The sequence below is a fragment of the Apis cerana genome, linkage group LG10, assembly GCF_029169275.1.
Source record: "Apis cerana isolate GH-2021 linkage group LG10, AcerK_1.0, whole genome shotgun sequence".
NCBI classification, from domain to species: Eukaryota; Metazoa; Arthropoda; class Insecta; order Hymenoptera; family Apidae; genus Apis; species Apis cerana.
This window is the reverse complement of record NC_083861.1, coordinates 4,185,955-4,204,186: the sequence shown is the minus strand read 5'-3', so window position 1 is coordinate 4,204,186 and position 18,232 is coordinate 4,185,955. Positions and strand designations below refer to the sequence as shown.

Below are 18,232 nucleotides of genomic sequence, written 5' to 3'. Positions count from 1 at the left end.
ATATAAACTTACAGCATCGTGTGTCGAACAAAGTACAATTAATTCATCATTCAATTGAAATATCCTCCGAAAATTATTCAGTACATCAATATCAATTTATATATCTCAAAACGACATATTGTTGCTATTTCAACTTCCTCTCATCTTTGTTACTCTTTGAAAATTTTGATTTTCATACCCTTATGGAACAATAGAAACATCGATAACTCATTGAAACGTAAAACTGAAAAGCATTTATTGCCTTTGTGCTTTTCTCTCGTGTAAACACACACTACACTTCCTACTATTTTGACAAATTAAACAAAAATATAAATTCCTAAATAATTCTTGGAATACGAATCGAAATCAAGGTATATCATCTATTATTTTAATAAAAAATTTCTACATATATTTCACAAAAAATCTTATATGTTAAATAGAATGATGTATTAGAGGAAAACGAGTAGATTTTTCATGGATTTTCGCTCGCAAACGGAAATGGAAATTTATCGAGTGTATCGAAAGTGGAACGTTGCCAGATGATTGGTTAATCTGTTTCGTGTCAATTGACGTCACGGTGAACGCAATCATCCGAATATTCCCCTATACTTTTTGAATATACATATGTGCGTATATTAGAGTGAAAATTAAATCGTATCGCAGCTTTCGTTTTAAAAACTCGATCTATTATTGTTATAAAAGAAATTTTATTTTTTGAATGCTGAAGATAATCGAGTTGTTATTCCACAATTGTTTTATCTTTTTATACGAATATAGAAATTGTCAATGATACGGAGAAATTTTCGTTTTAAAGAATTTGAATTATTATTTTTTTAATTGTACGAAAGAATTTTGCAAATAAATCATATAAGAAAGATTTCATTATACGAATATGAATTGTATGTTCCTGTTATTCTTCGTGAAAAAAATTTATAGAAATTAGATTATATACAAAAAAATGTATTGATTTATATTAATATTCGTTTGTTATTTAAAGAGAAATATTTGTTGTTTTAATACAATTATATATTTTTATATATTTTTAATGGAGATATTAAGAAATCCAAAGTGAATGAAGCATCCTGTTATATTTAGACGCGACGAACGCTATTCAGAGAAAATTGACTGTATTCTAAGGAGAGAAGTAAATACTCGTGAAAATGAATCTGTCCGTGCGGTTACTCGTGATAGAATTTCTCTAGTACCGTGTTGCATAATTTCAATCTCACATTCGAGTAAAATGCATTAAATTGTTTATCAGCTAGGCGTGGATTTGAGATAGTTGTAAAATAAGAATGGATAAATTTACTATAATTACATGAACGATCGCAGATGTGGATGAATTTTGTGAATTTGAAGGAATTCTGATGGATTATTCCTATTCATATTAATTCAGGAAATTTCGACGATTTGACGATGACAATTCTATTGTAATTAAAGTAATTAAATTGCAATGAAACGATTTAATGACAATTTAATGATAATGGCAAGAAAATATATAGAAAAATAAGAAATATATCGTAATATATATTTTGCTTGCCTGACTATGATTATTTTAATCCATTAGTTGGATCATTTTGTCTCGTTCCCACTTATCTGATCATAAATAAACCATACTATTCATGTTTGTAATCGATACTTGTGTCTGGCTATAAATGATCTAACCACTTGTGTTTGATCATGATTGATTTGTTTTATCGGTTTCTGTCTATAATGGCTTACAGTACGTATTTTAATATTTGCATATAAATTTTTATAAATTTTAAATAATTTATCGTTTGAGAATTTATTATCTATAAGCTTTGTAATTCGATAATCTTATAATATTCTTTTTCTCGAACATTCTTATTTTCATGGGAATTTCGATGGAAAGAACTAGTCGAGTCAAAATCATAATCGATTATGAAGGTGTAATAGATTGAAATAATTGTAACATAGTTTCACACTTTCGAAGACGTTTTACTAGCTTCGTTCCTTCCATTTAAGAGCCACCTGTGGATCACCAGCTCTGTACACATTGACTGTTGCTTCGATAGTACTATCACGAGGTCGTAAAGTGAAGTGTTCATAGCCCTTTTGCTTAATAATTATCTAATTAATAACGTTGATAAATCGATAAGTGACGAATTGTAGATATACATTGTTATTTCTGATATTGCTTTTACAATTTTTATTAATTTCATTAATTTTTTTCTCAAATTCATCACATACAAAATTATCACTGACAATTTTACTTTTTAATCCTTTCTTCTTAAAAAAAAAAATAGTGTTCTTCTCTTAATCTCTGTTGCTGTTTTTCAAAATGAGTTTTTTTTGAACGATATTGGTCGACTTTCGAGGCTGAATTTTTATTAAGGCGGCAGGGATCCGAGCAAGCCTTCCAATTTAGCAGAGGAAAAATATACCGCAGTAACCGTCGCGCGGAAATATCGTTTATTTCTTCAAAAATGCAATCACGAAGTGTTCCTTGCGAGGAAGGGGAGACAAATTTTCACTTTCCTCGAAGGAATAAAATTTCATCTTTTTTATTTTTTTCTCAGGTTAGAAAGATGTAGAATGACTTTTAAAAATGTTAAAACTGGCGTTAAAATATTCAACAGAGAGTGAGAAAAAATTATTTCGAGATATTTTAAAAGTTTCATTCCTAATTTTTATTTCAGGTTTCTTATGGTAAGGCATTATGTATTGACTCGATTAAATTTTATATATTTATATAACATGAATTTTTAATTATTGATTCTTTTCGACATTTTCTTTTATATGTAGATGTTAGGAAAAATTTAAATATTGAAGAAAAAAATTTGAAACGAGAAATTTTAAACGTTTTCCAGTTGATTTTAATTAAATTATAAAAATTAAGTAAATTAATTAAAAGCTGAAGGTTGTTAATTAAATAATAAGTTGATAATGGGTTAACTTTAATTAATTAATGGCATTTAATTAAAAGGGAATAATTGTATTTTTAATGTCAGATTTATCAGATAATGCTGTGACATTTATAAAATTTTATTCGATAACGTCATGAATTTATGTAATTAATCGAGCATCCAGCTATTATGAAACTAATTGGCATATGGGTTTTGTAAAACTTGTAAAATTAATTGATATATGGCTTTTTTAAAATTTATCATATAGAAATATGATCCTTTGTAATCAGACACATTATTAATAATTTTCCATAAAATTATAAATTTAATATGAAATATAAAAAATTTTTATATTCTGAGATATTTTCAATTAAATAAAGATTCAATCATTCATATATATTATTTATTTCATATGATATATATGATTTTAAATAAATTCATTATTTTAATACCTTACAATTATTTACAGATTTATATGTAATAAAAGATTTTTTTTCCTATATGAAATATAAAATTGCACGAAATATATTATCGTGCAAGATATCAGTAAATCTATAATGATGATGTAATTATTGAAGTTTTTAAAATAATATTTGGAGTTTTAATGATAATATATAATGAAGGAGTACAGAAACGTGTGATAGTTTCATAACATTATGAATTTCGTTAGCTTTAGTTTAATAGTTTATTAGTTTTTCTCTGTTATAGAAAATATTATAATAACCGTCTGTCGATTTAAATATATAGGTCGTGTTTTTTTTTTTTTTTTTATATAAAAAGAAATTCATGAAAAAGTAACATCGTGAATTTTTATCAGGTCTCTCTCGGTCCATTTGTTTGTCAATTAAATAAAATGGAAGATTTAAAAAAAAGCATTCGTTCGATATCAAATGGCCGCGTTTATACAATGTTCAACGAATGGACAAAGCATCATCGTGAAAATTAATGTCACGCCGCGAAACGTCGAATATATTCCATCTGTGACACGTGGACGTTTCACCGGCAGTTAATGCAAACCGCAATACGATGTCATATCATGGGTGCATTATTGCAGTTTGTGTCGCGTACAAACTGTTTACAGATTCTGTCGATGTAAAATAATTAAAATGAAATTTTTAGGGTAAAGATTCCTAAGTTTAAATTAAGTTTTTTCGATGAATTATCATTGTAAATTATTTTTCGTATATTTAGTAAGAAAAAAAAAGAATATGATTTTTGAAAATGAAATTTTTCTTCCTTTTTAAATTTATCGTAAAATTTCGTTATTATTTCAGAGCTTGGGATAAAATTGATCTCGAATACGTTTAAAGAAAGATGAAATTTTTATCGAACCTCTCTTTTCCTTTTAAAAATTTTAAAAATTATATGGAATCAAATTGTCTGGAAATATTTATCCCGAATCGTTATTAAAATTCAAACATACACGTTTCAAAATTATTCAAATTTACAAGTAAATTATAAATAAATTAAATCGAAAAAAGACATTTTGTTCAATACTTTATCTATTTTAATAAATACTCTTTGTATCCTTCATTTTAAAAGACCATATAAATATTCGTTTCACATATTCGTTTCGATTAAATATGGTTGAAACTTAAAAAATAGGAAACGAATAACGATATCAATTGTTGAAAACTTGAGATTGCTTTCAAACGAATCACGTTTAATCGCGTTAATCCCGTGTTCAGAGAAATCAACACTTGGAATATGAAATCATGAATGTTGGTGAAAGGAGTCTCAACGTGAGATTTCTCCTGAGGGAGAATCGCGAGTAGAGCAATTTTAAATCAATTCGTATGCAAATTTAATCGATCATCAATAGAGAGAGGAAACAGAATTGTGGAGGAATTAAAGCGGTTACTGGAGGGTGATTCGATAATTGATCGTGAGAAATTGAGATAAATTTCTTGATGAGAAAGTCCAACATACCTTCAAATGTTTTGAGAATTTTTAATATTCATGAAGGATTATTAAAGCCATTAAAATACACTGAATCAATAGTGTTGATAATATCGTTAAAAATATTGATAACAATATTTTTATATTATTTTCAAGAAGATTATTTTTATAATAGTTTTTAAAATAATTTGTAATTTTTTAATTAATTAATTGATTATATTTACAATGGTTTTTGCTAGGAATTTTTGTATTACAATTTCCTTAATTTTATTTCAAATTATTTGAATTTGTATGTAAAAAGAAAAAAGAAGAAAATATTGTTTCATATTTTATTACAATATATCTTTAATATCTTCTTCCTTCATATATCTTTTGTAAATCTTGAAACCTCTTTTGCTACGAACAAAACACGATTTTTTGTCTTTGTCTCAAGAACTATTTTTATTCGTAGTTCGAGAAATGGTGATTTATTGCCATGATGGTAGGATGCATCTTGTCTGGAAGTTATTTTATCTTCCTGTCTTTCTACCTTCCAACCTCTTCCGGCTCAGCATCCTTTGAAGGATCCTTGAAACTTTTTACATGCTCAAATGAATAAATCATTTTTCTCGATTTTTGAAATAGCATTTAGAATCGAATAGATAGAAATTACGATGAAAAATGGATTACGATTTCATGACAAATCGTTTTATTATCGATTATCGTGCGTATCGTGGAATTTATTTTGATCATGTAAACAGCTGGACACGGTCTAATTACGATAATTAAATTCATCTTGTTAAAAGCACGTACTAAGGATTAATATCACAACACTTGTACTAATATATACATATAATACGAAATGTTAATGTTACATTTCTTTCACTAAAAATATATTTTCGTTCTAAATCTAAATTTTTATGCAATTATAATAATATTTTCATAAAAAAATACCGGCATGAAATATAATCTTTCGAATTAAAATAAGGAAATCCAATATGACTTTCGAATTCTAAATTCTACGATTTATATTATGTGTTTAAATATTCTACTTCTTATATCCGATCATGGATATAAGAAAATTTATTTGTATCATCCGATTTTATTTTATACGAGAAAAAAGATATTATTATTATAAAATATTAAATATTTCCAATATTAAAACAAAAAGTTTGAAAATTCATGAATCTTTTATGAAATATATTACACGGCTTTCCATGGTTGAAGGCATTAATATGGAAAACAGTGGTTGGTTAAGAACTGGGGAAAGGGATTCGAGGAAGGATAAAACTCTAAAAAGGAAACTTTAGTTCTCTTTCCACGGTTAGAAAATTCACGCGTGCGCTATGTTATCATAAATCTGGAAAAGTTTTTTGGCTTACAAACGAAAAGGAAACACAAAACCACATCGCACGATGTAAGAATAAAAGTATTCCTTTCGAAGTTCAGACGACCTTGTAGGAGTTCGTCGAGGAATCCCCGAGGCTACATAAATCGCCCTTCCTCCACGCAATATTATGCGATTCTCTTGTGTCACCGTACACTGAATTATTAACGTGTCCAATAAATTATAAATGCAAAGATTAATAATACAGGATTTCGGATAAGGAGATTTACACCTTTGATGATTATGGATCACTCACTTTTGACATCATGATTGCCACTGATAGATAAATATCATCAATTTTGAATTATTTATTCTTGAAATTTTATTTAAAAATTTATTTTTAATAAAATTAATCTCTTATATATTGAAAATAAAAAAATAATTTAGTTTATCTTGGTTTAATTATTCTTAAAGAGATCGATTAAAAAATAATTAAAATCTAATTAAAATGTCGAACGACAGAAAACCAACAGAGAAGAAAGGATAGAATTATAAAAGATAAAAATGTTTGACAATTTCGTCTGATATTTGTAACATGTAATCGATTCTTAAATTATGATTAATTCAAAATGTTAGATGAAACTTCAGAATTCATACAAATGATAATTATATTCTACGTAATTAAAACTTTATTGGATAACTTTGTTACTGAATAATTTAGTTGCAAGAAATTGTATGAAAATTTTAATATCCGTCATTTATCTATATAAAATTTAAAGTTAGGCAATCACAGTAGATTAGTTTAGGTTTGGATCAAATTTGGGTTAAATTTGGATTAGATTATAAGCGTAGATTATATTTGAGTTTTGACATAACAAGTTTACCTTAGATTCGGATTTCTATTATGGCATAGAGTCCATTAGTTCCCATTTAATCACCAAAATTAAGCTATGTCAATCACACTTAGTACATGGATGAATGTTTAGGAACACCATGTATTGTTGATGATGATCCACTTTAAAGTGGAGGTTCTCAACGATATCATACTCGTCCAATATCATACTTATATACTGAATATTCATTTAAATATAAAAATCATAGAAATAATCTATTCCAAATGATTGTAAAAACAGGCTTCGAAATGAATGAATAGGTTTTAATTGCCTATTATTCTATCAATTCGGGATACGACGTCGTCGTGGGGACTCATTACATCTGTTTCAACCACTTCCATTGTAGATCTTCTGGAGAAGACAGGAAGAAAAAAAAACATTTTTGTGTGTGTGTATCTTTTGCAGGTCGGCCAGAGCCTTGCCATGCGATGTCGTTGCAGAACCCCAGACTTCGACATTACAGGTCGAATCGTCAGACCAGATACACTCTGATGACAGTTTTGTTCTCGTTTTTGAAACTCGTTTTTTCACAGTTTTATTATACATATATATATAGTATATATATACGCTGATCGATACGAGAGCAGACACACGGCTATATATTTTTTATCTCTCTTTATTATCTTTTTCGCTCTCTCTCTTCTTTCTCTCTCTCTTTCTCTTCTTTTCTTCTCTCAAATTTCTTTTTATAATCATGCACAGGATGTGGTGCAGAGTTATTTCTTTGGGGTGAAATCGAGGTGAGAATGAAATTATTCGTATTAATATTCGAGCATTCGTATGAATTATTTACTCTTGTATATTTTATAAAAGGATATTATGAATTATTTTTATCATATGAAAATATGAATCGTTTTTTTTTAGGCTGTAAATTTATAATAAAATTTTTTAGTGATCAGCTGAGTCTGATTTTATTTGATACAATTTAATAAATAAGATTGAATAGACATTTTTGTGTAATAATTTTTGGGTTTGTGTTTCCAGATTTAATGCATTTATAAACTGCAATGAACAATTCATATCTTCATAAGTTTCGTTTAAACGATCCTTCAATACAAAGTAATAAATTCAAATATAGCATAGCATCTGAATATTAATTTGAATACCTGCGCGTAAAGATCAATATTCGAGATTTCGTGTCGAAAATTTCACATATTTCGTTTCAATATGATTCAATTTGCTTGTCGATATATCGTTTTTATAAAAAGAAAGTTCAAAAACAAAAAGTAAAATAATAAAATATTTAATATCAAAAGTTTAATTAAAATTTTTATTTTTCCGATATTTTACTGGAAAATATATACATAAAATTTTTTTACAATCAAACGTTTATAAATTTATAGATATTGCGACATCATTCCAATACGAAAGACGAAAAAAATCTTTTTCATTTTCTTTATCTGAGGAAAATAACAAATTTTAAGATGAAACTTTCGTGGAAACTTTCCAAAGTACTCACTTTGAGAATATCAGTTTGCAAGAAGTTCGTATAATATTTTTTAAATACGTACTTATATCGAGCTTATAGAGCCGGAATTAGGAAAAGATTGGTTAAAATAGGACTGCAGTTTGCTCGAGTCGTAGAATGGAAAAATTTGTCGTACAAGTGAACGTGAAAGAATTCTCAATTTCAAAAGAAGAATCAAATTTTTCTTATACAAATAATTTTATATTCATTCAAGCATAATGCAAGAACATTGAAACTTGGACATAGGTATACATATATATATTTGAAATAGAGATAAAATGAGAGAATTCGAGATATTGAATTATTTTTACTTTAAAAATAACTTCATTTTGTGTGGAGATAAAATGAATTAATAATTTTTGAAATAGTTTATATAAATTGAAGAGAATCTTGTTTTCTTTCATTTTTTTATTTCATTCGAATAAATTATTCATTCATTGATTTATTCTTTTTTTTTCTATATTCGATTCTAGATAATAACAAATTTATATTTCTAATAAAATATGATAATGTTCACATTAAAACAATTATTTTTATGCAATTATTAATATGTAAATTATTTCAAATTATTTCATTTACATAAAATCACTATGTACACACAATATATATAATTGTTATACAATTATCTAATTTAATTAATGATCAAACTCGTTGCAAATATCGTAGCACACGGTACGTAAAACTTGATTACTATGCCGGCCTGAATTTTCAATTTTCAAATCCGCCCCATTCAAAGCTCGGCTGCAAATTGAATCATACTTAAATGCCAAATTCTCTGACGAATCAAACGGTCATTTTCGACACGATTCCTCCCCGTGAACGAATATCACATTTTCAACTTGTTCACCGACGAAGACTGCTGCTTTATCTGCGTGAAAACTTGTTTCCACGACCTGTGCACTGGTTAGATACACGAATACACGTGTACATATCTCGTTTCCGCTGCATCCACGCTTTTGGAATGATGCTGGCCACGCGAATGCCAGCCCTTTAGCCACGTATCTGCGTTACATATCGTACCTCCATTGTGCCGGAGTATTGTTCTGTTTGGCGATCGTTTGCCGGCACATCCATTAACCGGGAGAGTAATTTTTACAAAAAGAAAAATACGAGCAGGAGCGTGTCCCAGACGATTAAACGCGCTCCTACTCTAATTTTCGCTTTGCGTTTGAAATATTGTGTTGTTTGAATTAAAAGGAACGTGAAAAGTATTCGTAGAAGTATTGTTTTGCTCATCAGTTGATCGAGCGGGAAGTTGATGGGTAATGTAAAATGAATTTTTTCGAATGTATTTGTAATATTTCTTTTATTTTTTATTTTTTTTAATTTATACTCGAAAGCGTTAAATATTTTTACAAAAATTAAAATAAATCTTATAAGCAAATTATTAACATTTCAAATAGAGATAAAAATAATATTCTAAATTTTATCGGTATAAATTTTTCATTTTGAAAAGAAAATAGGATAAATATTCATCAATGAATTCCATCAACCTCCTATCCACAATTTTGAGTAGTATCGTAGTAGTTTGCTCGAAAAGTGGACTCGATTACGCTTCATCTTCGTTCGTTCTCCTTTTCTGGTCGCTGAAGAAGCTGGGTCTCGTGACCCTGTCAAGCATGAAAGTGATCTTAGAAAATCCACGTAGAGGGTAGCCAAGAAAAACCACGACCTCGATCATCGAGTGTCACTTCACAAACGCTCTGTTGGCATGGCCTGGATTTCACGTTTGAAAATCTATCGTTGAGACGTTGCACCCTTTCACATTGAGTTCATTATATTTGCCCATAATCGAGATGTATCATCTTATCTATGGATATTTCGATTTCAGAAGCATGACAGCGATCTGTTTCGTGTGTAATCTACCGATCCTGAGCCACCAGGTCGGCCTGGTGTGGCAAGGTGGAAATGGATGGGACGATCTTATGCGGGAACAGGTCGAGGAATCCACCTTGAAACAACGTCTTGGTGAGTGTTTCAAATTTCTGTTTTATTGCTATTGTTATTTCATATTTTTATATATAACGTAAGGTTAAAGAAACGTATTTCTCAACGAATAAATCATTAGTAAATAGTAAATGGTAAATTGTGTAATAAATTAATATTTATGGCAGAATTATAAATATTCGTTCAAATAATTACATCATTAAATAAAAATACGTTTCATGGCAATCTACTTACGAAATAGCCTCTGAAACATTAATACAACTTCATATACAATTCTATTAATAAGTGAAGCACAACAAATTTCACCATATTTCATTTCGTCCCTAAAAAAAAATCCTCAGAGGAAAAAATTAATTTTCATCTTTTAAACCCAACCACTGTATTACAACGTAGGAAAATCTCATAATTAAATCTCGCTCTTAAAAATTCACCAAGGCATACATTACACCACGATTCTTTTTCTTTTCCCCTCCGAAAATCGCTTTTCTCATTCTCCATGAACTTTCCATAAACTTTTTCGTAACAGAAAACAAAAATCGACTCGAACTAAGAATAAAAATTAAAATATATAACCGTATAAATTACCAAAAAAAAAAAAAATAATTAACCACAATATGATAAATATCGATTCAGGAACTGGAAGACGCGATTCGGCGACACAGATCACTTCCATATCCCCGCCAAACGAGCCGCAAGAACCTGCGACCAATCAACGTCGACGACGATCGAGCTTGGCACAATTGACAGACATTTTACGCGAATGGAGCGGGGGCGGTGGTGGAAAGAGCGAGCGAGGGAATAAGCTGTATCGTCGTGAAACATTGGGAGATATAGCGAAATCTTTTCCGTGGTCCAGGCAAACGACCACGGATGCGAGCCATCTTGAGAGACTGCGCAAGAGGAGGGAGAGTTCGGTGGACAGTGGGATCAGAAGCCAGTCATCTACGAAATCGAGAAAAGATTCAACGATCACCGAGCTGAAAAATGATTTTGCCAGATTATGGGGAAAGAAGGAGACGCCTCAGCCGCAACCACCCCCTACGGTTATTTCGCCCACCTATCGAGGTTGGTTGATGGAAATGTTGCTTCTTAATTATTTCGATTCCGATGGGATTATTATTTTTCATGAATATTTCCGTCGATTTTGAAACACGATTGTTGATACAATATTTGATATCACGAGCTTGATGATCTTTTAAATAGATGTATGTGATCGCGGGATAAATATATTTATGTAAAATTTGAATGTAGAAAAATCTACAGTATACAGAGAAACACAAATTATTTCAAGTGTAGTGTAATATTTGAAGAATGAAGCAATTTATTATTTAATAAATCCCATCTTTTCAATCATGTTTATAAAATCTACATATCATTTATTTCTTTGTTTTATCACAATACTTGTCTGTAATAATAATTGATTCCATTTGTTCAAACTATAATTATTCTTTCCTATTTTTTTAATTTTAGATGCTTCTAATTTCTAAATATTTTAAAATATCAATATCTGATATTTCACTCGCTATTATCACCGTAACTTTACCACTTTTCATCGCAATTTTCTTCTATCCTAATAGAACATATCCGACAAAAATATTCAACAAGCTTTGCTCGTTATTCAAATTACTCGAATATTTCCCAGGCTTCAGAGAGACCGATTCGAGAGGATCTCGACGCGGATCAGGGGAGAGTGGAAGGGCGAAAAATCAAGGGGAACGGAAGCATAATTGCCGTCACCACAGGCGCAGGCAATCGCAGCAATCGCAGCAATCAATGGACAGTGGAAGCGGCGTGATGCCCGTGAAATATTACAGAAGCGATCAAAGACCAAGCGCTTCGAGCACGGATAGCGCGGCCAGCAATGCTGTCAGGTACATAACGACCCAACAATCGGATTCTCGTGGCTCTGATTTCGATTGTGACGCGTGTCTAGCCTTGTCTTTGAGCTCTGCTCCTCTATAAGGGAATTTAATTATCCTCCCTTTCCAGGTTTTCGTGCAATGGTAAAGAAAACGATTGGCTTTGAACGCGAAGTGGGTTAATTTCGACTCACTTTTAGGGCTTTAATTAACGATGGTTTGGTTTCGAATTATTTTAGGTAGAATCATCGATCATTATTATTTTATATATTTTACTTTTATTGCGTTCGATACGCGTCGTGAAAGAAATCGCGTTAAAATAAAATTCATTCAAGGTGATACAATTATAGGGATGGATTAATAGCTTTTAATATCTTAAGCGAATATATTTGATCGTTGCAAAATTGATTAGTAATTGCGAGTGTGAATAGTATTGAAGATTATTAATTATTAACGTAAAATTATTAATCACTGATCATTAAGAGTAATCAAAATTCATGATTAATTGGACGATTATTAATTATGAAATGATTACATTTTGATTATGATTGAATCGATAATTTATTCGAAGTGATAATATTTTTTAATCAATGGGTATTGGTCGAGAATATTTATATTTCATTGTTGTTCAAACACGAAATATAATTTCCGATTATTACCATTCTTTTGAAAACGATATCAACGATAGATTTTTCTTTTATCCTCGTATAATTTAATTTTATATTACCATGAATGTACATAGATATTTTGTATTTGCTTATATTTGGTTATAGATTACAATCAGATGCAAGATTACTATGTAAATTACTTCCTACGATGATTAATCAATTCTTGATTGAATAATAGTATTAATTATTATCACAACATCATTAACATTATGATTAATCTTCGTGAATTCGTCTTTATTCGTGAAAATTCTTATTCCCACATGTATTATTTCATGTATCGAAACAATGTAACAATTAAAGAAACAAAAGTTTAAAATTTAACAATATAAAAATACGTAAGCAAAACGATTAATAAAAAATCCCAACCACTGTACTTTCCATTAATCTGACTGATATAATTTTTTATTTTTCAGAGAACATTTGGAAGCGCGTAATTCCATGGACAAAGGCGAACGATCGAGTAGCATCGAGGGTAAAACATCCGTGACGACAAGTAGCGAATCAAAAACGTCCACCACGACTACCACCACAACTGTATCGTCGACGACTACCGCGGTGACCACGTCGACCACAGTGACGATGGAGCCGAAGGCCGCGACCGTTGTCGACAGTAAAAATTTAACCCTCGAGTCGTCCATCACTACCCCTACCATCGTGATGTCATCAGTGACGCCACCAAGCGTCTCTCCAACGGTGGGTAGCAGCCTTCCACTTCCTGGAACCTCGACTTCCGGTAGCTCCAGTCCCGTTGGCTCGCCAAACGTCAACACACCCACCCACCCATTGCTTAGCACTAGAAGAGACTCGACTACTCAGGTGAGATATAAAGAAAGATTTTATTGGGAAGAGAATCGAGGAAGGATTAGTGTTAACTTAGTGTGTTTATAATTAATTTGTGTAAAATTATTTAATATGAGTAATAAGTATCATTAATTATTAATTATATTCATTTCTTTATTTGACTGTATAATTTGTGTCGATAATTTATGTCAACGAGAAACTTGTTTTTATAGTTATATTAATTATAATTGGTAAGCTTAATCGATATCATTTTTAATATGCAATTGCTCATTACAATATTTTCGAAATTTGTTTATTACGTAATTTAAATTGATGCAAATTAAAGTATTAATTATGTTATTTTACTCCACTTTTAAAAATTATTAGCTTATAATTCTCTGATTATGGTACTGTCTCGTTTCAATAATTTTTCTAAATTTAAATAACTACGTAATGTATAAATATATCGTAATTATAATATCATATTTGATCGAAATATCTCTCGCTGTAATTATGAAGAGACTTAAATAATTCATTAATAATAACATTAATAATAACAAGTAGATATCGAAACATTTTACCATTATCAATTCTGTTACAGTGTTATCAAAAGGGAAAGGAAGTATCACCGAACAAGTTGTCGAGATTGATACGGCAATCGGCTGCCATAGATGAGTCGATGCCACCAGCTCGGCGACGAGGAAGTCAACCGACATTGTCACCGGATACTGACGAAGGAGGTACAATCATTAACAATCTACCATTATCGACATTTTCATCCTCGTTGCAAATAAAACTGTTTTATGTAACTCTAAATATAAATACACTATTATCTACTAACTATTTAGTCTTTTAACGTACACTACCTATATCTCTTTCTGCACGATGTATCATTTAAAAAGAAAATAGAAAAACCATGAAACATCTCTCTTCTTCCTCTACTTCCTGTTGTCGATAACAACTTATTTCATTGTTTATTTCATCTTCTTCTTTTCTTCTTTTCTTTTTTCTTTTGTATGTAAAATTGTCGTATATTAGAATTAATGACAGAAAGATATATTTTCGAAGGACGAAGAGCTCGAAAAGACTCGCTGAGCCCCGATTCCGCTTCGTATCCGCGGCGCCGTGATTCGAAGAGCCATCTGAGTCCAGAAAGAGCAGTCGATAAAAGAGACATCAGTCCTATCAGGGAGAGATCTCAGCTGACGCGACAGTCAATGTCGATGGCAGGACGATCGCCACCAAGGTACCTGCATTTTATCGATCCTCTTGGAGTGGTAAACGGATGGTAACGCGACTCCATCGATAGAGAATACAGATTAAGGGATTGAGAATAAAATTTCAACCCTTTTTTTATGGAAAACTTTGAAGATCTTCTGAAGATAAAAAATAATCGTCTGGTGCTTTGATATTCTGTCCCTTTTTTTATTTCATTGTTTACTTTATCAGAATTATCGTTAAAAGTATTTTTCCATTTCATATGAATTATAAAATAATATAATGCAAGAAATTCCTTTTTTTTAATTTTAATAAATATTTATTTTATTTTTCTTCAGAATTATTAATAAAAATATTGAACAAAAAATAGTTTTTCAAATCATCTGTTTAAAAATTTTAACTAATCTAATCAAAATTTTTGTTTTCTAGATCACCGGATAGTTCTTCTTGTTCGTCAAGGGATCCAAGTCCATGTGCTCGTGCTCCAGGGAGTATACCTCATGCTCCTATAGGAAGAAGACAATCGACAACGGACGAGATATTTATTGCTCGTGGATTTAGACGGCAGAGCACCACGGAAGAGACAATAAGATGTCGAAATTTTCGAAGACAAAGTTCGCAAAGTGAAAAATTGGTCCGTTTTTTTTTTTTAATTTTTATGCTTTAATTTAATGAGTAAAAAAAGCAAAATGACAATTTAAAAATTCAAGAAAATACTTTGAATTATTTCGGATAGTTATTTTTTTCAATACATTTTTTTTCTCTTTGGTGTACATTAGGTTCAGAGATATCAAGGACGAAGAGACAGTTCCACACAAATCACCGATGGAACATTTGCTACCATGTCTGTCGAGATATCGAATACGTTTTTCGATAGCAGCACTCAGACTGGTAAGTTCATAAATTTCATTCATCATTTATCACAGATGAGACATTTCAAAGAAGGAATTTTTTGATATTGGTGAATTTATCTTTCTAAAAATTGTATTTTTTTAAACAAAAAGAATAAATTATTAATTATATACACAAGGATCATATTTTTACGAAAATTTTATCAAAAAATAAAATACTTTTTCTTAAATTCCTTCTCAAATTTCTCGTCTCTCATTGTAAGTATAACATTATCTCATTCTATAGCCATAGATAATCATTCTTCCATAGACATAAGATTTTTTTATTACGCACGCCGATGCTTTTTTGTCAATTGATCCAAATATCTCTTCATTCTTCCATGCTTTCATCAATCAATTTTTCTAAATAACTTCAACGCAATTTATCCAAAATCTAAATCTACTACAAAGAGACATTCGCTTGACTCATCCTTAATCACTATCTCCCAAAAGCACGATACAACGAACATAGAGTTCGAAAGATCGGCTAAATCCCCTCCTCCACAAATTCCAATTGAATTTCGCGGTCAGTGGATATCTCTCGACCACAATCGAATCGAACGATGGCATGCGCCCTGGCAACGGCGTTCGGCGTGGCAAGCCGGCTTCGCGACGCCGTGCAGCGTCTCCGTGGACGCAGGCGTGGTGTCAGCTCCCCTAGTTCCGACAATGTGACACTGGGTGCATGGCAGTCGATAGCCAGCCGAAGAGGAAAACCAGCCTCGAAGAGCTGCTAACTCTAAACGTGTGCGTGCTCTTTTCAAAACCCCTTCGTACATCGTTGCACGTCCATCGTATCCTCGAGGAGCGAGACGACGAGAATATCCTCCCTCCTCCTCAAACAGAAATATCAACAGCAATGCGACTAGAATCGTGGAATCGTGGAATCGTGAAGTGAACTCGGGTGATCGTGGATCGGATTGTTGCCCTGATCGACGATCGAACAACAGCACACACACATACATATACATATACACACATATCATCCTGTCTGGATGGGACGAAACATCGATTCTCAGGTATCTGACCAATATCAAGAGGATCGACCAAGACTCGAATCTGATCAAAGGAGAAAAACAAAGTGTTTTCCATTAGGAGGTATCTCGTGTTGACAAACCAAAGTCCTGCTGTCGATGATCACCTGTTCGCGTTGTGTTTACTCGAATTTTTTTCAGCCTGCAATTAGGATCCGTTCGGAATAATTTGAATTGTTTCGATTGCTCGAGAGAGAAAGGTTCAATTTTCCACGTTGGAACGATGGGTGGTGCCCTTCGAACGGTGATCGAAGGATCGATCAATCCTTGATAAACATAAAAATCCGTCGCAGTGATCCCTCGTCCTTAGAATCGCGTAGCAACATCTGACACAGGGCAGCAACCACTTGTGGCGGTGTGGTGCGGCGGATATCACGAGTATCACGAGTAGTTGAAAGCCGGCCAGACACACTTGTGGGTGCACCAGCAGATTTCTTTTGGATATCGTTTGATCGAGGGGTGATCTGTGATCTTGGACTGGGTGATCTAAATCTAAATCTTCGATGATCAGAGATTTTTGTTCGATGGTGCGCGCGTTAGCTCGAGGATGTTCGCCGATGGTGTATTCGTGTGACATGTGACACGAAGGTGTGCGACGAGTGTGATGGGAAAAAGGACTCGTCGCCACGACGAAGGATTCCAGCGACGGGATGACGTTGCCGCCTCTCGACGTGCTCACGCTTTCTCGGAGGTAGGATCTCTGATTCCTTGTGCGCCAGATGTTATTTTTTTTCCTTTATCTTTATTCTTTTGCATTTTGTATTTTGTATTTGTATATCTGCCTTTCGAACGAATTCTTTTGTTTCGAAACACGTTAGGATGATTTTGACGGAAACAATCAGTTTCCGTAATTGTAATTTGCAGAATGATTTTGCATAAATATGTATGCAAAAATATGTATGAGACGTGTAACGTTCGAAGTAGAATGGTAATTCTACTATGTGATATATTGGAGTAACATATGTCTGGATAGATTTAATTCCTTCATGAATATTTGTAGTCTACTTATGATTGGTTGGGTTATAATGAAAAACAAATTGCATATTTAATTTCGAAATTTGAAGAATTATTATTTTATGAGCAATATGTTTCTTCATGTGCGAAAAAAGTTTGTAAAGTTTTTGAGCGCGGGAATATTTTTTAGATTTTTAAAAATATTGAAAATATGCGTTTTGCGTGATCATTGAGGCGAATATTCTCGTCATTTTTTCTTTCTATTTCTTCTCTTCGAATTTTTTTAAGAATATTATACAGGGATAGCGATAATATAGAGATGTGTGTAATACGTACTTCGAAGTTACAGATAGGTAAGTTATATTTGCTTGAAAACTGGCAGAAGTTAAAAGATCTGAAAGAAAGTTACGACTTGACATTTTTTACGATAAGAAAAGTACATACAATGTACTTAGAAAAAATATTTACAA

The 18,232-nt window shown here is 31.4% G+C and overlaps 1 protein-coding gene across 5 annotated transcripts in view; it reads left to right on the top strand.

Moving 5' to 3' along the window:
• The window catches only part of LOC107995439 (uncharacterized), a 180,051-nt gene that overhangs the window by 105,481 nt on the left and 56,338 nt on the right, over positions 1 to 18,232 (top strand). For 4 of the 5 annotated variants that reach the window (XM_062080784.1, XM_062080781.1, XM_062080780.1 and 1 more), the window contains 8 exons: positions 10,244 to 10,380; positions 10,993 to 11,424; positions 12,002 to 12,230; positions 13,300 to 13,702; positions 14,268 to 14,406; positions 14,735 to 14,912; positions 15,314 to 15,518; positions 15,664 to 15,775. In XM_062080784.1, coding sequence (XP_061936768.1) covers positions 10,248 to 10,380; positions 10,993 to 11,424; positions 12,002 to 12,230; positions 13,300 to 13,702; positions 14,268 to 14,406; positions 14,735 to 14,912; positions 15,314 to 15,518; positions 15,664 to 15,775 — 1,831 coding nt within the window. In that variant the 5' untranslated portion in view covers positions 10,244 to 10,247. Of the gene's footprint in view, positions 1 to 7,349; positions 7,408 to 10,243; positions 10,381 to 10,992; positions 11,425 to 12,001; positions 12,231 to 13,299; positions 13,703 to 14,267; positions 14,407 to 14,734; positions 14,913 to 15,313; positions 15,519 to 15,663; positions 15,776 to 18,232 lie in introns of all 5 variants that reach the window. The other variant, XM_062080782.1, reaches the window with a different exon arrangement.